The 24975-nt window shown below is 46.9% G+C and overlaps 1 protein-coding gene across 1 annotated transcript in view; it reads right to left on the minus strand.

Annotated features, from left to right (window-relative positions):
- Positions 1-4129: 4129 nt before the first annotated feature.
- The window catches only part of HOMER2 (homer scaffold protein 2), an 89748-nt gene continuing 68902 nt past the window's right edge, over positions 4130-24975 (minus strand). Inside the window, exons 4-9 of the mRNA XM_052659406.1 lie at positions 19884-19976; positions 14254-14360; positions 10042-10198; positions 7765-7875; positions 6513-6593; positions 4130-5041 (exon numbers count right to left, since the gene is read on the minus strand). Coding sequence (XP_052515366.1) covers positions 4853-5041; positions 6513-6593; positions 7765-7875; positions 10042-10198; positions 14254-14360; positions 19884-19976 — 738 coding nt within the window. The 3' untranslated portion in view covers positions 4130-4852. The remainder of the gene's footprint in view (positions 5042-6512; positions 6594-7764; positions 7876-10041; positions 10199-14253; positions 14361-19883; positions 19977-24975) is intronic.

Genomic DNA, 24975 nt, shown 5'->3' on the forward strand with positions numbered 1-24975 from the left:
TCCACTTAACTACCTCACACTTATCATTAAATTCTTATATGTGATGCAAGAAATGCCTAATTGTCTGTCACACCATAAGACACTGCTATAACAGTTTATTTAAAGTCAGGACTTTAAAAGTGGCAAGAACAGTAACACACTCCCCACAGCTGGGTATCATCAGACCTGTCAAGCATCCCACAGTCTGGACTCCACCGTGGTTTCTCTGGGCTCCTGCCAGGTGCATCAGGGATCTGTGTGGCCTGGGGGTGGGGTGGGGGCCCCCTCTTCACAAGGCTATGCGTTCATCAAAGAGAGTAGGGCACTGTACAATTCCTCAAAACAAAAGACCCACAAGCTCTTTTTCTCAAAGATGGCTATCAGAATGTATAACATCACCACCAGGATTACTGGAGACTCCTCTTAGCTACACGTATCTTTTATAATTGAGAACCCTTCCTTGTTTCTCCCTCATCTCCCTGCTGCTTCCTCTCCCAACACATTCACACACCACCCCCCGCCGCCCCCTCCAGACACACTCCAAAGTTCACTAGACCATTTCACTCAGCTGCCAGATTCTTACATAATCATCTCCTTCCTGGCTCGTGTTTAAAAAGGAACTGGGAAACCCATATTCTTGAGATAGATGTATGCAAAAGAGACGTAACACAACACGTTTCTATACAGGATCCCCCTCTCCATGACGTCTGTCACACTCACCATCCCCAGAATATATATTTCTTTTGGGGAAAACCATGCAATCAGAAATCAGGGTCCTTTTCAACCATGCACATCATTTAAAAATCTATATGGACGTTGATCTGCAGGCTTCTAGTTTACATTGTCAGTGCTTCAACACCCAGTGAGGTTTCAAGTGAATAAAAGAATCATCATAGCTTTTAGAAGGACAAATGACCAAAACAGCCCCTTTCAGTGATGAGGAGAGTGCAGCGGCTGGCTCTGTCTTAAAGGGCACCCTCTGACTTAAAGGGCAGCCTCCATCGAGTGCCTCTGCTAAGCCCTATCTCGGCTGCCTTCCTGCCTGCCTTCTACAGGTGCACCTGGCCACACCAGATGTCCCACAACAAGGTCCCTGGCACAGTCTGTGGTTGGCTCTGGCTTTCACCTACAGTGGCCCCTGATTTCTATGGAAAAGCAGTCTTTCCTACCGAAAAGGGGTCTTTTCACAATGGGCAATAGTGACGCCTCTGGGCAGCACATTAACTATATCCCCCCCCCTTTGCTCGATGTTTTATGTCAGACGCAGTGGTCAGGCATCAGCCAACCACCCTCTAGGCTGTGCCTGTGGACTGCCAAGCCTAGAGATGTCCACAAGGAGCCTGCAGGATGGAGACCAACAGCTCAGACAGTGGACAGTCCCCCCGGGGGCTGGTCAGGTCCCACTCAACCTGTTCTAACCACTGGCCCACCTGCTCTCAACCTGGTGCTGGCTCCAGTCTGGGAAGGGGGTGGACAGTGATGGGAAACCCCCCCCCCCCAACCGCTCCCCTCCCCGCATCAGCATTCTGTTTACTGTTCTGCCTTCCTGGGGCCTCCTCCTTGTTTTGAACAAACAGCTCCATCTCCACGAAAGCCATTGATGAAAGACTCAAAGCATTTGCATCTCATCCCTCTGGCCTTTCAGAGCACCCACATCATTTTAAACAATGATCTCTTAAAAAGATCCCTGCAAAGCCAGAATCATTCAAAAAGGAACTCACTGCTGTAATGAACACAAATGTAATTCTGATTTGCTGATCTGTACGTCGTCACTTGCTGCGGACACGTGTAGGAAGACACAGGACCAGGGTCTCTAGGAGACCCGGACGCCACCCAAGCCGTTGGTCACTCACTAGCTGGTTGACCCTGGGGGAGTGGCTTGTCTGCTTCCTCTGCAAATCGGGGAAAGATCTGTGCCCTGTTCTCTCACCCAACCATGATCCAGAGTAACAGCCTGCAAGGGAGTGTGGAACAGAGGGAGCACCCAAGTTCCAAGTCTCGGGTAGACACGCACTCTCTTTTCAGGCCTGATCACGCTGTCCTGGCCTCTCACTCAGGTGGTTTTCTGTTCTCTGGGCACTAGGAAGACTTCACCTCCTCTCCCCACTCTCCACTGGACCACACATCCAGTGGGTCTTTACTTGAAACGAAAATTATTTTTAAGGATCATTATGGCTGAAGGCTTCCAAATTTTACTTCGCTTGTTTTAGTCCCAGATTTTACAGATGCAGAAAGAAAAAAAGAAAGCGCATCAGGATTTAGGAAGCCAGTCTTGGAAATGTCAAATCGGGAGACACCACTCGGAACAAAGATGCAGCCCTGGCTCTAAACCCTCCAGCAGCACAATGTGGCCGAGGTGCCTGTGGGGGTGCGGGTGGCGTTTATGCCCTGCCTGCGTTTGGCTTAAGATCGAGACAACCAAGGAGCTGGACTTCCTAATAAACAAGATCACGGGGGACCTGAGACAAATTCAGTGGGTCATTATCACGACATCCAGAGGCTGTCGGATAGGGCCAGACTCTCGACAGACTGCCGAGGTTGTCCTGGGCCTGTTTTTTTCTTTTAAAGAAAGTAAATGAAGACCCGTTAAGATTTTTAGAGAAAAGCAGAAGGAGCTGAGAGTCCACGGTTTCTGTCCCTGCTGAGCCCAGGTCAGCTTCCCCGTGAGGGGCACCCCTCCTGGGCTGCATGGTGTAGAGCCAGCGGGGCCTGCCCCATGGGGGCTTGCAAATCCTCACCTAGACCTGCCAGCGCTCACCCAACTCTTCAGCTGTCGGCAAACAGGGGTCAGGGGTCTCAACCACACAGGGATAGAAGCAGCCCACCATGCTCACGGCCCTGCTGCTCCAGAACGTGCCGGTGGCTCTGACAATTCTGTCCTCTAATGAATATGCCCCCTGGGTGTATTCAGGACAGTCAGGACAGCTCCTTCTGGATGAATAAACCGCCTCACAGACAGGGGTGGTGGGCGTCAGATGACCCAAGCTGAGGTTTCGGAATCCTGGTGTCCGCTGCTCCTGGACAACAAACTCGCCCCACCTTCTGACAGGCGGACTCGCCTGACCTGAGAAGAGCACCCTTTAGCCCGATGCTGGGCCACGGGGCTGACCCAGGGCCAGTCTAGCTCTCCAGGTCACCACTGCCCCGAGAGCTGTCCGGAGTGCCAGGGAGGGGGCGGGGCCAGCAGCCCCACCGCCCATCAGGAGGGCTGCCTCCAGCCCAGTGGACCTCACCAAAGCCGCCCATTCTGCTTGTAGGTCTCCCTGGCATGCCCCAGCGCTCCAGACCACCAGCCTCCCGTCTTTCCTCATCCCAAACCAGACCTCCTCGCTCTGGGAGATGTCTCAGCGACAGGAAGGAGAACAGTAGGACGTGGACAGTCACATCCGTGTGTCCCCTGCCCACCTCCTCAGACTATTTTATTGCTTATCTACATTCAGCAGGGATAAATTCCAACATGTGAGAAGACCTTTTTAGAGGGAGTTCTCACAGCGGTTCTCAAAGCAAGTACAGGGGCACCAAAGCCTCCCCCTCTGTCAAAGGCATTTAGAAATGCCTACAGCCAGGGAAATTCAGACAATTGCGTCATGCACAGGGCAAATGAGATGCCCACTTACGTGCTCCACTAAGAAACTCAATGAGAGAGGAGAGACTTACGGCTCTGGTCCCTTCCTTCCCAGGAACCAAGGGACGCAGGAAGCAGACCTCGGCAGAACTCCTCTAAGGCCAAGGCTCGGTCACTTCGATCCCACTCTCCCTTGTGCGCCTGTGTGATCCTGTGTGGTTTCTTTTTCAATTATCTAAACCCAACAGAGGATCCTACCCTAAATCCCAAGCCCTGGGCAGCCCCTCTACCAGGGACAGTCAGCAGTCCTGGAATCCCCAGACCTCACGCTTGGAGAGGAAGAGTGATTGCTGTGTCAGAGGTTTCCCCCACCCCTACCCTGGGACAGAGAACCAGGATGGGCTCCCGGGGTTGGGGGAGGCTCAGACAATTTCCTGCTGCTTCCACCGCCACCTTCCCTGGCCCAGGGGCACCTGAGCCAATCCATGAGTCTACTCACAAAGTCACATTCATGCCTGATAAAGAATGACCCAGTGCACCAGGACGGGGGACTTTCCAACAGGGGCTTTGACAGGAGGGGGGCGGGCATTGATTAAAACACTAAATTCTTTGTATACGTTTAATTGAACAAATATTTATTAAGCACCTACTTTGTGCTAGGCACCCTCACTGTGTGCTGTCCCCACAGCGCAGTAACCTGTTCAGAAATTAAAACCAAGAAAAGGAACGTTGTCGCAACCTTATAAACTGGAGAGCCGGTAGAAGTGGGCTGAATGGATGTAGGTGATTCCCCAGCCAGGAAACACCCCCAGGAGACACTTGTCTCCTCTCAGGACAAGTATCTACTAAGTCATTGTTTGAAAGCATCTCTATATATGCTGAGAGAGAAGTTACTATGGCCACACCCTGTGCACTGGACCTTGGTGGATGAACTCTACTCAAAAAAAAAAAAAAAAAAAAAAGGAGGTGGAAAGGCTATTCTTGTTTGGATTAGAAAATACTATTTTTTTTCCAGTTCATATGGTTGCAACAGCCCTTAAGGAAGATATAAACATCCTTGCCCTGACTGCGTAAACGTTTAAGGTAGGCCTAGTTCTGGATTCCTGAGTCAGAATCGTCCAGTCATCCACGACCTCGCGAGGCCAGAGAAGAAGCGAGGGGGGATTTCTATTCTGGAGAGGAGAGGGTGGACGGCACCCCTGGTTTGGAAACACGACAGACCGCGCCTGCATTGACAGAAGCCACGCGAACGAGAGGACGTCCTAGCACTACTACGGGTTACACACACCCTGGGGACTCACGCGGGACCTAGTTGTCGGCACCCAGCTTGGAGAGGCCCCGGCGGAAGTCGTGGAGGTCGTCAATCTTGCCGTCCAGCACCTCCAAGAAGCTCTTCAGCTCCACCTTCAGGTGGCGCTGTCGGTACTTGCTCTCCTCGATGTCCGTCTTCAGGGACCGCACTTTGTCCTCCAGGTTCTGATTGTCTCTCTCCGCCGCCTGCAGCGGAAGGAGAGAGGGCGGACTGCTGATACAGTGGAGGACAGTCCGCCTGCCAATGCAGGGGACGCGGGTTCGATCCCAGGTCTGGGAAGGTTCCACAAGCCTCGGAGCAACTGAGCCCATGCACCACAACTACTGAGCCTTCGCTCTAGAGCTGGGGAGCCGCAACTAGTGAAGCCCCCATGCTCGGCAGCAAGAGAAGCCACTGCAGTGAGGAGCCCATGCACCACAACAAAGTGTAGCCCCTGCTCATGACAACCGGAGAAAGCCCAGCACAATAATGAAGACCCAGCGCAGCCAAAAGCAAATTCATAAATTTTTTTTTCAAAAAGAGAGACAGAAAGAAGGGTCTGGGAACAAAGCAGGAGCCCACTGAGACCTGTGATAGTCAGTCAGTTAGTCCCTGCGGTAGGCCTGCCTCTGGAGGTGTCAAGTGCTCCCCCACCCCCGGAAATCAGGTGTGTGCCCCTCCTTCCTGCTGTTTGCCAGCAGAGATCTCATCTTAAAACGATGCCCACAGAGAATGCAGAACTCAGAGTTCTGCCCAAAGCAGCCTGGTGCCAAGCAATGCTTTCATAAAGTGCCTGGCAGAGGAAATCTGACATCCCAGCCCATGGGGTTTTCAGCCCCAGGCCCAGGGTTGTCGGCAGGGCCCCCTCTGGGTTCCATTCTGGGGGAGAAACAGCATGCATGGGAGAGTGACTTGTCTCCCCTGAGAAGGCAAGGCCTCCTTGGCCCCAGGCCAGCTGCTGGCTGTCCGTGAGGGAGCATTGGCCGTGCCAGACGCAGGGACGGTGGGTCTGCGCACCGTCTGTCCTGTGGTGTTGCCATGGAGACAGTCAAGCTCCCAATGGCGGGACTGCTGTGAGTCCTTACGTGATCATTCTTCATAGCAAACAAGAGCTTCCATCTTGTGGGGATAAAATGAGGCCTTCTAAAAATGTGTTACAGGAACCAGTTACTAACACTGAGGCTGTGTACCTGAACAAAGTGCTCTAGAAGTGAGGAGACCCTCAGAGGTGAGGGAGGACCTGAAAACACTCCTTCTGTGGATCAGAAATCTGAGGCCAGGAAGAGGCGTGCCTGCCCAAGGTCACATCCAAGGTCTCTGGCTGAGGCAGTGGAACAGTCCCTGGTCTGAGGTTCTCCCTGGCCCCTCCTTCTGTCCCCTGCTCCTTCCTGGCCCTTCTGTGGGTCTGCAGGGACTTCCGCCGGCAGGAAACAGCCTCCTGCACTACAGTTACACACATGACACCTTTGTGTAAGTGGAAAAACAAAAAGGCAGACACAGCTGAGTCTTCCCCTGGAGGCAGAGCAGGCAACCAGCAAGTAGTTACACTGGCTGTTTAGGGATCCAAAGTCACTCTTCTACACCAAGTGAGGTGAGAATGGGAGAGGCCTCGGAGAAATGGGTAACATGACGGACGCCTTCGCACTGAGTCAAAGTGCATGTGCTCCCCGCTCTTACCTCTAACTTCTCAGAGACGTATTCACACTCTGACATGAGCTGAGGTATGATTTCACTTTGTTTTCGGAGGTCTATCAACTCCTACAGGGGACAGAAGTTTGAAAAAGAATATGAGAGCAAGTGAGATAAAATGCATTCTTGAAAATCCCCAACTTTGTGTGTACAGTCATGGAAGCAGCTTTTGGAACCTGTGTTGTCCGTGTAAATAATGGTGATGATGTTATACCTAACACACATCAGGTAATTCTAAAGGCTGAGTATGTCCCGTGAATTAAAGCATGAAGCCTGCATACCACCATGAAAAGAGAAGTATGATTTCTCTTTTTGTAGGGAAACTGAGGCTGAGAGAGGACTGGTAACTTGCCCACAGTCTCCAGCCTCTGTGGACAGTAAGTCCCCTCCATACGAACCTTCGAGCTGCAGACTTACACAGATGAGAACGTGCATTCGCACGTCCAGTTGTGTAAATCAGTTCACGGGCCTGGTGTACATTGGCACGTGCAAGCATCCTCCACACGTGGCTGAGCTTTTGTGTCCCTTACTACACAGGACTGTACAGAGGACAGCAGTACAGTATCTTTATTTCAAGTCCAGGAGGTCCAGAAGCAAGTGTCAAAGCAGTGCTGAGGTAGCTGATACTACTGTACCTTTCAAGGTACTAAACCGCAAGATTAAAAATGTTTTATTTTTTGGGTTTGCTTTTTATGTATTATTTGTGTGAAAAGTATGATAAGCCTATTACAGCACAGTACTACTTAGCTGATTGTGTTAGCTGGGTACCTAGGCTAACTTTGTTGGACTTAGGAACAAACTGGACTTGTGAACATGCTCTCGGAATGGGACTCGTTTGTACAGAAGGGAGCCACTGTACTTAGCTGTCCTGTTCCCCCAGGAGATAAATGACTGTGTGACTGGGGGTTCTTGCTGCATTAATTTGACAGCAGAACTCAACTTCTGATGAGGGACCATCTACGAAAGTTTCCAAGAGCGTTTGAAAATGCCCAACTCCTCCTGGATCTGAGAGACTGTCTATATATAATAAACACAAGGAGGCTGCACGGGGTGATGGTCAGGCCTTTGCTCTGGGCTCTTTGTGCCTTGGTGTGGCTCCTGGCTCTGTCTCTGTGCTGCTGTCTGGGCAGCTGCCAGGGCCGATCACACGTCCCACGGCCACCTGCCGTGTCCCTGGGTGGAGATCACCCGCCAAGGCCCAGGGGACGTGAGCAACACGGCTCAGAGCTCTGCCACTCACCGTCTCCTTTTCTCGGAGTTCTGATTCTAGCTCCTCAATCCTTCTCTTCAACTGGGTATTCTTCTCCTTCTCTCTGTTGATCTCGCTGCACTGCTCTTCTAGCTCGTCAATCTTTAATAAAAAAATATCACATGTTAAAGCAGGGGTGCCAGTTTACTTTGGGCTTCTCTGGTGGCTCAGACGGTAAAGAATCCGCCTGCAGTGCAGGAGACCCAGGTTTGATTCCTGGGTTGGGAAGATCCCCCAGAGAAGGGAATGGCTACCAACTCTAGTATTCTTCCCTGGAGAATTCCATGGACAGAGAAGCCTGGCTGGCTGCAGTCCATGGGGTTTACTTTAATCATTAAACAAGAGATTGCCACAGCTCTTTTAAAATAAACCCTAAATTAACCCACTTACAAATGTTTCCTTGTGGCTACAAATGAACGCTATGGGGCTGCCCCAGGCTGTTTGCTCATACTGGCACAGGGCACCTCACTTAATGCCAGAGAAGCCATGGAAGTCACACAGCATGGCTTCAGGATGCTCCAGGATTCTGGTTTTCTCTTGCAGCCACAGGACAGTAGTTCTAGGTTTGCTTTTAAGGATCTGTCACAAGTAGCGGCTAGATGTCCCATGAATCTGTCTGCTTCTCCCCAGAATGACGTTCACATTACTTTAATCATGCCCTGAATGATTCTGTTGCATCTCCAGAGCTGAGGCCAGCAGGGTAGAGAATCGAGCAGTTCTGTGGGACTCAATGACATTTCCAGCACTTTTAAATCAAGATGACCTTTCCCCACTGATGCATGCAGAAGGGGCCTGGCCTGTGGGCCTGTTCCTGGAGAGATGACAGTTGCTGGTTGACCTGGCATATCCTCACAGTGCATCTTTTTCTCCTTCCCCAGCTTGACCCCCCGGAAGGGATGCATAGGCCTGACAACCTTGGCACTGCTGTCTGATGTTGGGCAATTTCCAGGGGCCAGAGTGTGGGTACAGAGTGGACGGCAGGAGTGGAACCAAGTAACACAAGTGCCAGGTCAATGGGGTCCCCACTAGTGGACAGTGCCAGTCCTCAGGGTGAAGGGCACTGGGTAGTCACCTTGAGGACAGTTCTCAGACATGATTGCAGCAACCCTCAGGATCTGCACCCCCAGCCTTGGGGGCTGTCGGAGGTCCCCCAATATCCACATTCCACCCTGGAAGTCAAGTTCCCAGGGCTTCCCACCCAGTGAGCAAGTTACACAGCAGGTGCTTCCTCCACAACCCCCTTGCCCTCCACCCCCGTTCACCCCCCCACCCGCAGCACGGCCCTTTGGTTCTTACACTCAGATGTGAAGTGAGAAAACTCAGCTCTTGGCTTGGAAAAAGAGGGCGATCGATCCCTCTGGCAGGCAGATGAGCCCAGCCAGGAGGGAAGGTGCAGAGTCAGCACTTGGCCTGCGCCCCTCACCATCAGCAGTTTGTAAAAAAAGGACATGAGGCAGTTTCACGTGCCATCTGCACAAAGTGAGACATGGAAGGCGAGCGGTCTCCAGGGGATCCGCTCAGAACAGGGTGGGGGGTTACAAACGGGGGTGAGGGGAGCCAGTCCCCATCTCAATGTGATGTGGACCCTGAAATCTGCAAAGCAGACCACGGTCAGCAACTGTGGGGTGAAAGTGCTGACCAGCAAAACAGCATGGCAACCCCGGGACCTCAACTGGGGGCCCCCAAACCTCCACATCCATTCAGCCGAACATCAGAGCATGAGGGACTGATTACAGAGAAGGCCATGGGTGAATCCTGAAAAAAGGTCGAGATGCTTGGATGTCGAGGTAGGAGGGTGAAGGGCACATGACGGCAGTGGGCACCCCCTCCCCACCTCACACTCCCTGTCCTCGCTTCCTAACTCACGTTTTCGGAAATAGTGGTCTGCACAGAAGCAGGGTGTCTGAGCAATCACGCCTCACCTTTCCCCAGTCTGTTTTCTTCCCTCACCCTCCGGAAGGTCACTGAACCAACAGAAAATACCAAAAGGAGGCTGCCCACGAAAGGCCCCCCTGCAGTGCACACGGAAGGGTGTTCTTTGAGAGACAAAGCTGCTGTCTCCCATTGATTCCTCTTCCCCTTGGCAACACATCTATGAGACTTGGTTCAATAGAAGGATTAAGTCACTTCTGTGTGTGGCTACATTCCCTTTACTAAGGCAGGCGGGAGGTGGAGGGAGGGTGGGGAAGGAGTGGAAGGAAGGTCCTGGCTGCCCTGTCCCATGCCGGCCCCCCACTCCCCGTGGGTTAGGGTCTCAGCTGAGCCCACCTTGTTCCGGAGCCGGTCGTTCTCGTCTCGGCACAGGGAGAACTGGCGCTTCCACTGCTCCACACTGGCTGCCGACTCCTGCAGCGCTGAGGTCAGCCGGGCATTGCTCTCTCTCAGGGTCTGCAGCTCGATCTCCCACTTCTTCACATTGGCAGCACTGTGGGGCGGGGGCCAGGTAGTGACTGGGGTGGTGGGCGCCATCCATTCTACTGCCCCGGGGTGGGGGGACCCAGCCAGCCCCTCAGCCCAGCCCTCAAGGCCACATCCTCTCCTACCGTGGCCTGGCCACAAGGACCACGGGTCCCGCAGGCCTGGCGCCTCTCTTTAGTGGGAACATATTTGCCCCACTAAAGGGACACTAATTTGCCCTGCTGGGTGATTTTTCTCAAGGTATCACTTTAGAAAGGGCAGAATTCTCAGAGAAGGAAGAGATGAAACTAAGAATGAACTGAGCCATAAAAAAGAACGAAATGATGCCATTGGCAACAATATGGATGCAACTAGAGATTCTCATGCTGAGTGAAGTAAGTCAGAAAAAGAAAGACAAATATCTATGACATCACTTATATATGGAATCTAAACTATGATGCAAATGAACCTATCTCCAAAACAGAGACAGACTCACAGATGTAGACAGCAGACTTGTGATTACCAGGGGAGGGGGCCGGGGGAGAGAGAGATTGAGAGCTTGGGGTTAGTAAGATGCAACCGACTACATGCAGAATGGATAGACAACAAGGTCCTCCTATATAGCACAGGGAACTCTGGAGAGAATGGAAACCTTGAACGATATTCAACATCCTGGGATAAACCATAATAGACAAGAATATAAAAAGAACTACATACATATATGTATAACTTTGTTGTCACTTTGAGTCACTTTGTTGTATGGCAGAAATTAACACAACATTGTAAATCAACTCTAATTCAATTTAAAAAAAAACTATGAATGAAGCCACACACTGTGGTAGAGAACCCCCTGCCTGCTCCCTACTGACTCCTGGCCACAGGAGGGGTCCCTCTTGGCCCATGTCTAGCTCCTTCCTGAAATGAGCCTCAGGGATAAAGGTTCTGAAGTGCTGAGGTGGAGCCCAGGCCCCCTGAGACTCGTGAAAGCTGTGGATCTTTTCAACAAGCTCCTGACGGCCCACTCTCTGGAGCCCAGTGACCCCAGGTTTAAACAGACAGCCTGGATCCAGATTTGACAGCTGAGGACTACAGGACAGAGGAGACGGGGCTGGGAATCCCCTGAGGGAAGAACCGAGGTTCAAACCACTGTGTGTGAGGGAGTCCTGGCCAACACCATGTCACCTCAGGTCTGAGGGATGCCTCCATGTTATCACCAAACCACATGATAATGTCTGATCCTCTGTGATGAGGGAAGTTTTCAAAAACAAACTGCAGTTAGGTTCCCCTCAAGCTGCTCTGCCCATTCAACGCTTCCCTTGGTTTCCTTGCTCTGGAGCCCAGTGTTCACTGCAGCACTATTTACAACAGCGAGGACATGGAAGTGACCTAAATGTCCACCGAGGGAGGAACGGACACACACGCCGTGATACATACATACAATGGATACTACTCAGCCGTAAAAAGGAGCAAAGTAGTGCCATTTGCAGGGGTGTGGAGGGACCCAGAGTCTGTCACACAGAGTGAAATAAGTCAGAAAGAGAAAAGCAAGTATCTCATAGTATCACTTATTCATGGAATCTAGAAAGATGGTAGAGGTGGACTTATTTGCAGAGCAGAAACAAAGTCACACGAGCAGAGAACAAACGTATGGACACCACGTGAGGAAGTCGGGGGCGGCACGGATTGGAGATTGGTATCGACACATACACACTGCTATGTATAAAATAGGTAACTAATGAGAACCTTCTGTGTAGCTGCTGTGACCTAAATGGGGAGGACATCTGAAAAGGAAGGGTAGAGCTGATTCATTTTGCTGTACAGTAGAAATCACCACAACATTGGAAAGCAATGACGTGCTTAGTAGCTCAGTTGAGTCTCACTCTTTGTGACCCTATGGACTGTAACCCACCAGGCTCCTCTGTCCATGGGGGTTCTCCAGGCAAGAATACTGGAGTGGGTTGCCATGTCCTCCTCCAGGGGATCTTCTCAACCCCAGGGAGCGAATATGCCAATAAAAATTAATTTTTAAAAAAACCCAACGCATCAGACTCAGCTACTAAGAAAAAAAAATGTTTCTGGCTTCTAATCTATACTGCCTGGCTGAGGAAAGTTCTGTATCTAAAGTCTTCTTTAAAAAAATTTTTTTAAGTAAATACAACTGTATTTTAATAATCTGCATTATCTTTCATCCACCTCAAGGTCCTAGGAATGTGACTGGAAAATATGTACTTTGGGTTTCAAACACCACAGACTGAAAACACAGCAAATACTATCATGTGATTAATTTCAGAATTGACGAGTGAGAATCTGACCTGATTTAGGGAAATGACTTCACACTCATTCCTGTAATTCACTTGCCAATTAAACTGGAATTTAAAAAAAACATTTACTTTTAGGGGTGAAACGTTTTCAACCAGGCAGTCCACTGTGACTTAAACAACCAAAAACAGTCCTCACAATTGCCTGATGATTGAGAGAGAATGGCCAGAGTTTTGTCCTCTGAAGCACCTGATAAAACCCACAGTCCAAAGCAGGTGCTGGATCTGTGGATCTCAGTTCCTTCTGGAAATCCCAGGTCAGATCATGGGAACTGAGTTCCAAGCACCGGTCAGGCCGCTGGGTGGCAGAAGCGGGTGCTAACCCATCGGCTCCAGCTGTGGAGCACGACTGGCTGCCCCTGGGAGGATTCCTGAAGGCTCCTGCCTTGAGTATAGGCATGCAGTGTGGGACAGCGGAGAATCTACCAGCCGTGTGACCTTGGGCAAGGACTGGCTGTACCACTTGGGCCTTGGTTTCCTCATCTGTGTAAAATGGAGGGATTAATATGACAGAGCTCTTACACAGGGCAGCTCTGAAGAACGCAGCCACAGGGAGGCTGGGGGGAGCTGGCAGAGTTCCCTGCCAGGTGAACAGAATGACTCCAAAGACAGCGACCCTGAGGGTGCTCACAGGGCCAGCCCACACGATGAGGGCCAGCCTGGCTTTGGGAAAGGGGCCACATTCTCGAGATACAAAAACACAAGCATGGCTACTGTAGTCATTAGAAATTAAAATCTTGCTGATATCATTATGGGGACTGTGTTAACTTTATACATCAATTTAAGGGAAATTGATACTTTTTTAAAATATTAAGGCTTCCTACTCCTTTCCAATAGACTTTTTTCTATTTGTTAAATTATTCATGTATGGTCCTCAAAATTATATGAATTTTCTTCACAAAGATCCTGTACATTTTATAAGTTTATTCCTATGTACTTTATGGTTTGCATTATATGTAATAATTCATACTCTAAAGGAAGGGCTTCCCAGGTGGCTCTAATGGTAAAGAACGCCTCTGCCAATGCAGGAGACGTAAGAGACTTGGGTTTGATCCCTGGGTCAGGGAAGACCCCCTGGAGGAGGAAATGGCAACCCACCTCAGTATTCTTGCCAGGAGAATCCTACAGACAGAGGAGCCTGGCACACTACAGTCCATGAAGTCACAGTGTTGGACACGACTGAAGAGACTTAGCATACAGACATTATAAAGGAAATCTCTTCTTCAAATATATAGTCTATGTGATGTTTGCATATAGAAAAGCTACTGGTCTTTGTGAGATTTTATATTGTTTTAAAGATAGTTTCTTAAGGTTTTTATATGTTTCTCTTGGATGTTCAAGACAGTCTGTCATATACAAGTAAATGATAAATTTGGCTTCTCAAAAAACAAAACAAAGTGAAACCTAAGCACAGGGACTCCCCTGGCAGTCCAGTGGTTAGAACTCCACACTTCCTTTGCAGAGGGCCCAGGTTCAACCCCTGCTTGGGGAACTAAGATCCCACACGCTATGCAGTACAGCTGAAGAAAAAAAAAAAGCATAGGGTCACATCTCTCTTTCACACACACACACACACACACACAGATGCTGATGTGGACAGGGAACAGCCACGAAGGCAGCTGGTCTTCCTCTGGCCAGGAGACAAGACCGGCTGTTCTGAGCAAGACCGGTCTCCTCCCCCAAGTTCCTGAAGCCCTGCCCAGTGGGAGGGGCTGCAGGGGAGTGCTGGCCCTGGGCGACAGCACCTGGATTTGCACATGCTCACCTCTGGGTCAGAGCGATCTTCAGCTTGTCATTCTCAGACTTGAGGTGTGTGTCGGCAGGACCCGCACAAGAGGCCTTCTCATCATCTGTCCCATTGACACTGGATGCCTGAGTAGAAGACGGGGTTACCTTCACCGCTTATCACTTGTCCTGACAGCGGCAGGAGCTGTGTTTTTGAGTGTGGGAGACCCAATGCCTCCAACCAGAATGCACAACACAAAGACTAATAACAAGACTGGCCCTGGAGAGTCCACACGGAGTCCAGAAAGTCTGTGCGTTTATTCACAAGATAGCATCTGGGGCCATTAGGCAGAAACTTTTAAAATAAGACTTTACAGATAAACCTACAAGTCAGGATACCTGGTCTCCTTAAATAACACAGGACAGAGCCACAGATTAAAAAGGCAGCGGGGGTGGGCATGGTTATAATAAGAAACAGTGACTGAGTTTGGAGAAGGAATAGCAACCCACTCCAGTATTCTTGCCTGGGAAATCGCATGGACAGAGAAGCCTGGCAGGCTCTGGTCCATGGGGTCACAAAGGAGTCAGACATGACTTAGCAACCAAATGACAAGAAGAAGCTGAGATAACCTTTTTTATCCTAAGGCTACATAAAGATCATAAAAAAAAAAAACCACCACCAGGAATCAGATATGGGTGTCTGCTGTCTCCATTACTATTAGCATTATTATGAATATTCTGTAATGCTTTCTGTAATAAGACATACCACATGGAGGTCAATCTCATCTGGTCTCGGATAAGGTCTTAGAAAGATCTTACTTAGTCTCCAAGAATCATAAAGGCAAAGGGAGGAACCATGAAGGGAATGAATTTCTGGCTAAATTTCTGCATCACAAAAAAATGCCATAAACTATATTAGAATGTAAACAATAATGTGGGGGAAATATTTAAAGTGGATATGAAAACCAAAATGCCAATACTTATATTTAAAAGAAACTCTTAGAGTTCTCAGCTCTTAGAGCTACACTCTGAAATATTTGTGGATGAAATGATGTCTGGGAGGTGGAGGGAAAGGGTGGGTATAGATGAAATGCGAAGTGAAGTGACCCTTGGTGCCACCTCCGGTCTCTGGGCGACCCGAGGATGGCGGGGCGAGGTGGCGCGTGGGTCTTCTACCCTGTGCGCTCAGTCACGTCCAACTCTTTGAGATCCCATAGACTATACAGTCCATGGAATTCTCCAGGCCAGAATACTGGAGTGGGTAGCCTTTCCTTTCTCCAGGGGATCTTTCCAATGCAGGGATCAAACCCATGTCTCCCGCATTGCAGGTGGATTCTTTACCAGCTGAGCCACACTGATTGGTCATAAATTCCTAATTGTTAAAACTGAACTAATGGGCCCATGGGGTTCAGTTACACAATTTTGCCTAGTATTGTATAGGTTCAAAACTAGCCATGCTAAAAAATAAAGTTCTTGGAAATGAACATAAAAAGGGAAAGGATATGCAATTGACATTTACAGTAGAAGACACACATAGACTCAATAAACAAAAAAATTTAATCTTACTAGTAAAGAAATGCAAAATGAAAAAAAAACAGTAAAATACATTTTTCTTCTGTCAAATCAACAAAGCTCTGTGGGTGAGTGTGTGGGAGGAAAAATTGCTCTCATTCACTCCTGGTGGGAGTCAGAATTGTACATTTCTGCAGGGATGTTTGCAGTATGCGTCAAAAGCTCACAAAACCTCCTACCCTTAGTCCAATACTTCCATTTCAAGAATTTATCCTGCAGTATCTGTATAACTGAATCACTTTGTTGTAGACCCGAAACTAACACAACATTGTTGTCAACTATACTCTGATGCTGAAGCTGAAACTCCAATACTTTGGCCACATGATACAAAGAACCAACTCATTGGAAAAGACCCTAATGCTGGGAAAGATTGAAGGCAGGAGAAGGGGACAACAGAGGATGAGATGGTTGGATGGCATTACCGATGTGATGGACATGAGTTTGAATAGGCTCCGGGAGTTGGTGATGGACAGGGAAGTTGGGCGTGCTGCAGTCCATGGCGTTGCAAAGAGTCAGACACAACTGAGCAACCGAACTGAATTGATACTCCAATATAAAATTAAAAGTTTAAAAAAAATTATCTTGCAGAAACCATCAAATGCACAAAAAGGACACAAGAATGGCTTATCACAGTGTTACTTATATTAATGAAAAATTAGAAATGATATCAGTTCAGTTTAGTTGCTCGGTTGTGTCTGACTCTTTGCGACCCCATGAACCGCAGCACGCCAGGCCTCCCTGTCCATCACCAGCTTCTGGAGTCCACCCAAACCCATGTCCATTGTGTCAGTGATGTCATCCAACCATCTCATCCTCTGTCATCCCCTTCTCCTCCTGCCCTCAATCTTTCCCAGCATCAGGGTCTTTTCAAATGTGTCCGCTCTTTGCATCAGGTGGCCAAAGTACTGGAGTTTCAGCTTCAACATCAGTCCTTGCAATGAACACCCAGGACTGATCTCCTTTAAGATGGACTGGTTGGATCTCCTTGCAGTCCAAGGAACTCTCAAGAATCTTCTCCAACACCATAGTTCAAAACCATCAATTCTTTTGCACTTAGCTTTCTTTGTAGTCCAACTCTCCCATTCCTACATGACTACAGGAAAAACCATAGCCTTGACTAGACAGACCTTTGTTGGCTAAGTAATACCTCTGCTTTTTAATATGCTGTCTAGGTTGGTCATAACTTTCCTTCCAAGGAGTAAGCGTTTTTTAATTTCATGGCTGCAGTCACCATCTGCAGTGATTTTGGAGCCCAGAAGAATAAAGTCAGCCACCGTTTCCACTGTTTCCCCATCTATTTGCCATGAAGTGATGGGACTGGATGCCATGATCTTAGTTTTCTGAATGTTGAGCTTCAAGCCAACTTTTCCACTCTTCTCTTTCACTTTCATCAAGAGGCTCTTTAGACTTCACTGTCCCAAATTATAGGAGTTTAGTGGAATAAGTTGTGATATAAACAAACACTGGAATTCTATTTAGACATTAAAACAGTTTTGAAAAGTGATATTTGAAAACACGAGGAAATGATTATAACAAACATAAGTTTAAAAAAAAAGATGAAAAAGAATAATACAAAAATGTACTGGAAAACTATATTAGTAAGAAATAGTTTAAAACATTAATAAAATGTCTTAGGTAAGACTATAGGTAATTTTTATTCTCTCCTTTATAGTATGGCATATTTTAAATTTCTGCAAAAAATACGTATTGCTTTTACATTCAGAAAAAACACATTAAAATTTTTTGTAGTTAGGTTGTTTAAAATCTTGAAGTATTTAGAAAACTTGGCCAAAGTACTCATTCTCTAAGAAATTCAAAAAACCAAGCAACTGTGTGATTTCTAATAAAAAGAAAAATGGACAATGATCTCCATAGCTGGGAAAACATCAGCAAGGGTAAATAAAAACTAAAGCTTAGAAAAGCCATTTATATGTAATTAATATATATCTATATAGTAACATTTCTGTACACTTGACTTTTTTAGGTTTAAAATACTTTAGGGGAGAAAATAAACATTAAAGCAAAAACATTATATAAAGAAATTCAGATATTAAAGATATCACTATAACATGACATTTAGAAAAAGATGGTATATCAGAAACTTTGTATCATAAATTATCGCTTATATGCAGAATCGAAAGTAATAGTGCAAGTGAACCTATTTACAAAACAGAAGTTGAGTCACAGAGGTGGAAAACACACTTGTGGTTACCAAGGGGAAAAGGGGTGTGGGGGGGATAAATTAGGAGAGTGGGACTGACATATACACACTAGTACATATAGAATAAATAGCTAGTAACCTAATGCAGGAGAGCCCAGTTCGATTCCTGGGTCGGTAAGATCCCCTGGAGAAGGGATAGGCTACCCACTCCAGTATTCTTAGGCTTCCCTTGTGGCTCAGCTGGTAAAGAATCCACCTGCAATGCGGGAGACCTGGGTTCAATCTCTGGGTTGGAAAGGTCCCCTGGAGAAGGGAAAGGATACCCACTCCAGTATTCTGGCCTGGAGAATTCCATGGACTGTATAGTCCATGGGGTCGCAAAGATTCAGACATGATTGAGCAACTTTCACAAGAACCTACTGAATAACACAGTGAACTCTATTCAGTTCTATGTAAAGAATCTAACTCTGTGTGTGTGTGTGTGTGTGTGTGTGTATACAACTAAATCACTTTGCTATACAGCAGAAAGTAACACAACATTGTAAATCAATTATATTCCAATAAAAAATCAGTTAAAACATAGATTTTCCTCTATCTAATGAAATAAAATTTAGCATTCTAAAAAAATAAAAAAGAAACTCCTTAGACTATAGACCATTTCAAGTGCCCAATTTTAGAGTTCCTTAGATATTACTCAGTACAGACATTAGTAGGCTAAATCAAGAGCATCATTTAGATGACATTACAGACTGCTTATAAAGATTCAGGAAAGTTCCTGTCCACTTGGAGTCTAACACACATTCATTTCCATAAATCCACAGGGACATCTTTTATTTGATCCAGGTTTGGCTATGGCTGATGATCAAGCCTAGGGTGTTGACCTTGACCACTCAGGATGCCCGTGCCTCCTGGTTCTCTTCCAGGAGGCAGGTTCTCATCTTTGCCCCTGAATCCATCCACGGCCATCCCAGTATGGCCATTCTCCACCCCACAGCCTCCTCGCCAGTCTTCCTGCCCTCGGCTGCTCCCTGATTTCCTCACCACCCACATGCAACCATCATGTCAATTCCTGATCAGTGGCCATAAAACACCTCCAGTGTCTTCTCACTATCCAATAATACAAAATTAGGTAATAAGGGATCCACTAATGAAGAATTCTGGGTCCTTCACAGTCCCTCCAAGCATCCCTGGTCCTCCCACCACACTCTTCTCCCCCCGGCCGGCAGACTCCTAGCTTTCACTTACATCATGTTTATTCCTAACCCCAGATGCTTGCTCCTCATGTCTCTCTTGCCCCTGTCTCTCTACACATAACTCTGTCACGAGGTCAAGGCTTCTGCATACTACTGCATACCCCACTCTAGACATCAGGAAGGCAGGTATTTTTATTTCAGGTTAAGATAGGTCCCTTTTAGTCAGAGACCACACTTTTAGGCAGACAGATGACTCAGTTCCTGGCAAAGCCACATTTTCGTTGACTAAACTAGAGCTGTTGAAATGCCACCTCCCACCTGACTTTGTTATAATAGGGAAACAGACGGGGAGCCTCTGGCATCAACCAAGTTTTCTCTGTCATGGGCACAGGTACCTGCATTGGTCCATGAGCATGCTTCATGGAGACCTCCCCTCCCAACACAGAAAGAAAACACGTCCCCTTGGCATTGGTATTTAAACAGTGACCAGAGAGAATTCCAGATGAGGGACATGCATTAACTCTCATCTCATCAAATGTTTTCCATCCAAAATGTATCACCACATCTTGAAAAATTCAAGCCTCATAAAAACATGTCACATCTTTCTCACTGTGAACAGGCTAATAGTTGAAAAAACCTTCAAAATGCCCTACTGTAAAAATTTGTTCTTTCCTGTCAAAAGTGACAAGGAACAAAGTCCTAATCACTGATCACACTCATTTATTTTACGGGCAAATTACTTACTTGGGAATGATTGCTCGAAGTTTCAGTTTTCTCCTGGGATTTGTCTCTGGCTAGTCTGGCAGCTTCTTTTACTTCCTGGAATTTCTCTGCAAACTGAACATGAAGAAGAATTATTAGAGATTTCCTTAACCTGATACATGGCTGATATTCAGAACCCACCTTTATTATTTTGCATTCATTTGAAGTCAATAAATTCTGTATAAATCCAGGAAACAGATTTTATTTGAGATTTAAAAGAAGTGAATATAAGAAATGCTTTTTTCCTGAACAACACCAGCAAAAAAATAACAACAAAAAAGCCCAGGTCAGATCTAAATTAATTTCTAAGATACTGAAGCAAGATTTGATGGCAAAATATTAAAAACACACACCTCTAGTTAAAGAGTACCTAATACAAATGCAACAAAAGAAATTTAGCTATAGCACAGAAGGAATCTCCCCAAACCTTCATAATCTCTCATGAAAGATCCAAGAACTCATGCAAGTCAATGGCATGAATAACAAAAACATCCAAAAAGCTCAGGGGAAGGAACATTCTAGATTTTAAAAGCCTAAGATGCAAAATGCAACATGTTAGCCTAGGACTAAGTACTCTTTAAAAATTTTTTTTATTTATTTGGCTGTGCCAGGTCTTAGCAGCAGCATGTGGGATCTAGTTCCCTCACCAGTGATTAAACTCAGGCCCCTTTCATTGGTAGCTCAGAGCCTTTAGCCACTGGGCCACCAGGGAAGTCTGAGTCCTCTTTTAAACAGACCAATTATAGGATTTCTGGGCAACAACAAGGGATATGTGGATATGGAGAGGATAAGACGACACCAAGGAGTTACTGTTTTATTAGTCTTGCTGGAAGTGCTGCTGATGTTGTGGTTATCGGAAAATGTCATTATTTAGTGATAAATACTGAAGGATTTGGGCTTCCCAGGTGGCACAGTGGTAAAGAATCCACCTGTCAATGTGGGAGATGTGGGTTCGATCTCTGGGTTGGGAAGATCCCCTGGAGAAGGAAACGGCAATCCACTCCAGTATTCTTGCCTGGGAAATCCCATGGACAGAGGAGCCTGGCGGGCTACAGTCCATGGGGTTGCAAAGGGTTGGACATGACCGAGTGACTGAGCACGCACATACACTCTGAAGTATTTAGGCAGGAAATGTCTTTATGTCTGTAATTTAAAGTACTTTAACAACAATAGAAACAGATGAAAGTCACTCAGTCACGTCTGACTCTTTGTGACTCCATGGACTATAGTCCATGGAATTCTCTAGGCCAGAATATTTCTCTTCTCCAAGGGATATTCCAAACCCAGGACTCCCACATTGCAGGCGGATTCTTTACCAGCTGAACCACAAGGGAAGTCCAAGAATACTTGAGTGGGTAGCCTATCCCTTCTCCAGGGGATCTTCCTGACACAGGAATTGAACCAGGGTCTCTTGCATTGCAGGTGGATGCTTTACCAACTGAGCTACCAGCAAAGCCTGAAAACAGATGAAGAAATGTGGCCGTGTTCACTATTAAATTTATGTAATGCATCTGTGGGTGTTCATTCTACTATGCTCTCTGCTTAAAGGAATGTTTTAATATTTTCTTAAATTAAAAAAATTATTAAAATCCCAGAGCAATCATATCAATCACTGCTTTATTGTCACTGACAAAGCAACTGATTTTAATTAGCAAATACACTGAACAGAGAACCTCCTGTCATAGCTAATGCTGACATCATACAGCAAAAGAGAGCCCAACGTGGTTGCTGAGTAGCAAGAAAAAGCCAACCAGTGCCAATGCCACTGACAATGCTGTGGCTTTCACCAAGAACTCGATTTCTGGGCATAGGCTGCCCCCTGAGTGTCTCACAAGGTCAACAACAGCAGTCTGCTTTGGGAAACCCTGCCGGATGACAGCTGCTGGTAAACCAAGCACCTGGCGGAAGCAGAAAAGGTCAGTCAGCTTTGCAGTGCTGGCTGGTGTTGCTCCTGCAGGCCTGTAAATAAAGCCACTAACACAGGGCTTCATTTTTACCAACCCAGAGCTGCCAGAGAAAAATCACATTACCTGTTGCTTAAAAGGTCTGAGGTCCAGAGAGGATGGACGAAGCATCCCCCTTCCTTTTAGGGGCCCCATAAGTGTAAAAGCATCAAGTCATGAGTTCCTTGATGGCAGGGCCCATGCTTTTCCCCTTTGCACCTTCCCACGAGACCAGGTGGAAAGCACATCTAAGTAAGTTTGTTAAGAGAATGAATGAGCTCTGGGTTTTAGATTTGCACATTTCCACCCTCTTGGAAAAAAAAAAAAACATGTCAAAGTACAGCCAAACCTAAGGACCTGGGGAGGTACCATGGTACTGGAGGTACCCAGAGGCATGGGAATACTTCACCAGGCTCCCAAACCAAAGGCATTATTTTTTTACAGACCCTTCTTGCAGGTGCAAGGGTCTCTTTCTTTCGGGGTCTTATTTGAAGTTGCTTATAAACTAGATTGGAAATGTCATCACCAGGGTCAGGTTTACTCAGTTGACAAGCATGGTCTGAGCACCATTCAGGACTTCAGCAAACAAATATGGGGCTGTGGCCTAAGCTAGGTGCTGGGGCATGAACACTGTAAGTATCAGAGAGAGCGCCAGACTTGGGTAGCAGGAGAGAGTGGCAAACAAGTCAGAAAATTAAGCCCTGCCAGGTTTTGATAAAACAAGCGGCCTCTGGATGGAGCTTGGGGCTTCCCACCTGACCCTGACTGTCATGATGACCCTCAGCTCAACTCCTGGAGACTCAGTCCAGAAGGTCCAGTGGTCCCTTCTCTCTTGGTCCCCTGACAGCCATCATGCTGGTCCCTCTAGATGTCCCACAGTTTTGCCTTGGGTGGGCCTAACTATCACCCTCTTCCCCTAGACCCTCAGCAGAGCCACATTTACAAGGTAAGGAGTCTAATGGCTTCTTTTATTAAGTTGTATTTATTTTTTGGCCATGCCTTGCAGGATGTGGGATCTTGGTTCCCCAACCGGAGATTGAACCTGTACCCCCTGCATTAGAAATATGGAATCTTAACCACTGAACTACTAGGGAAGTCCCAGAAATTTAGTGACTTTCAATACACATTCTCCTGTTGGTTACCTTCTGCTGGACAGGAATTCTTTTTCATAGTTTCCTGATAAGAAAATAGAGTCTTAGAGAGGTTAATATTTGCCCATGGTCACATGGCTAGTAAATAATAACCTGAACTTGAGCCTAGATCTGATTTCTACATGATCATCGACACATCCGGTTACTTTTGTGTGCCTACACGAATGCCAGAGACTTGCACAACAGCTGTTAAACATTTATCGATTGGATTTTCCATTTGCAAAGAGAATTGTACTTAAAATAGAATTGTACTCACTTCCTCTTTATAAGAACATTATAAAAGCTTTAATTCCAAGGCAGGTCACGGGAACCTTTAAGACAAAGATAAGGCCTGAGGATTAGAAAATCAAATGTTAATGGAGTGAGTGGCCAGGGAGACAGCTCTGTCATTGCTAAAAAATTTGTGACTTGCTTTACCGCAATATCTGCTTCATTGCAGTGGTCTGGAACCAAATCCCTAGTATCTCCAAGGGATGCCTGTGAACAGTAACAGCCTAGAACATCTCAGAAGGATGTCACCTTGAGGTGACAGTGCTATTAAACCAGCACACCACGCTTCATCGTGTTTCACGGATACTGTGTTTCTTACAAATTGAAACTGGCAGCAACCCTGCACTGAGCGAGTCTATCAGTACCATTTTTCCAACAGCATTTGCTCACTTTGTGTCTCTGTGTCACATTTTGGTAATTCCCACAGGATGTCAAACTTTCATGGTGATCTGTGATAAGTCTCTTCGTTGTTACTACATTCACTGAAGGCTCAGATGATGGTTGGCAATTTCTAGCCATATAGTACTTTTATTTAAGGAATGGTGGTGGTTTAGTCACTAAGTCATGTCCGACTCTTGCGACCCCATGGACTGTAGCCTGCCAGGCTTCTCTGTCTATGGGATCTCCCAGGCAGGAATACTGGAGTGGTTGCCATTTCCTCCTTCAGGGGATCTTTGCGACTCAGAGATCGAACCTGGGTCTCCTGCATTGCAGGAATATGAATACTCTTTACCAACTGAGCTACAAGGGAAGCCACTATGTATTTAAGGTATATACATTATTATGTTGGACATAACCCTAGTGCACACTTAACGGACTACAGTACCGTGCAAATAAAACTGTTATGTGTACTAGGAAGCTAAAAAATTTGAGACTTGCTTTAACGCAATATCTGCTTCGTTGCAGTGGTCTGGAACCAAATCCACAGTATCTCTGAGGGATGCCTGTGAACAGTAAGAGCCTAGAGCATCTCAAAAAGGGCAAAACAGTACATGCATTCTCACAGTCAGGATGCACAGTCGTACTATGCACTCACAGCCACTCTGAGGCCCTCTCACTACTGTCAACATACAAATGCAGCTCAGATGGGTCTCGTAACTGGCCAGGGTCACACTGGGGCTGAACACAGCCACCTGACGCCAGTGCTGGACACTCCAGTGCCCTGTGACTTACCTGCTTAGCTGCTACCTTAGCTAAGGCGCCCAGTCTAACCCTTATCCTTCTTTCACATGCAGGCAGATGAACCATTCTGCACCTTGTTTTCTTCATCTGTGAAATATGGGCAATAATAATGCAACCTCCATGGATCCCTGGAGGACGAGAGATGGGGCTTTGCAATGGGCATTCAACAAAGGGAAGCACAGCTTCTCATGCCCTGATTTGACTTAAAACCATGAACTTAGGACTTCCCTGGTGGTCTAGTGGTTAAGACTCTGTGCTTCCAACGTGGGGGACATGAGTTTGATTCCTGACTGGGGAGCTAAGATCCCACATGCCATGAGGGGAAAAAAAGCCACAAATTTTAGTAACAGAGCCCCACAAAAGGGTGAATTCATTCATTCAAAAATATTAACTAGCTATCTCTAGGTACACTGAAATACTTAAGAAGGACTTAGTTCCTGTCTTCAAAGGAATTCTGGGTCTGTAGAGGACTTTATATTCAAATGGGTGATAATCAAAAGAATTTTTATCAGAAAATAAGCTCGAAAT

This window comes from Budorcas taxicolor, chromosome 21 (assembly GCF_023091745.1).
Source record: "Budorcas taxicolor isolate Tak-1 chromosome 21, Takin1.1, whole genome shotgun sequence".
NCBI classification, from domain to species: domain Eukaryota; kingdom Metazoa; phylum Chordata; class Mammalia; order Artiodactyla; family Bovidae; genus Budorcas; species Budorcas taxicolor.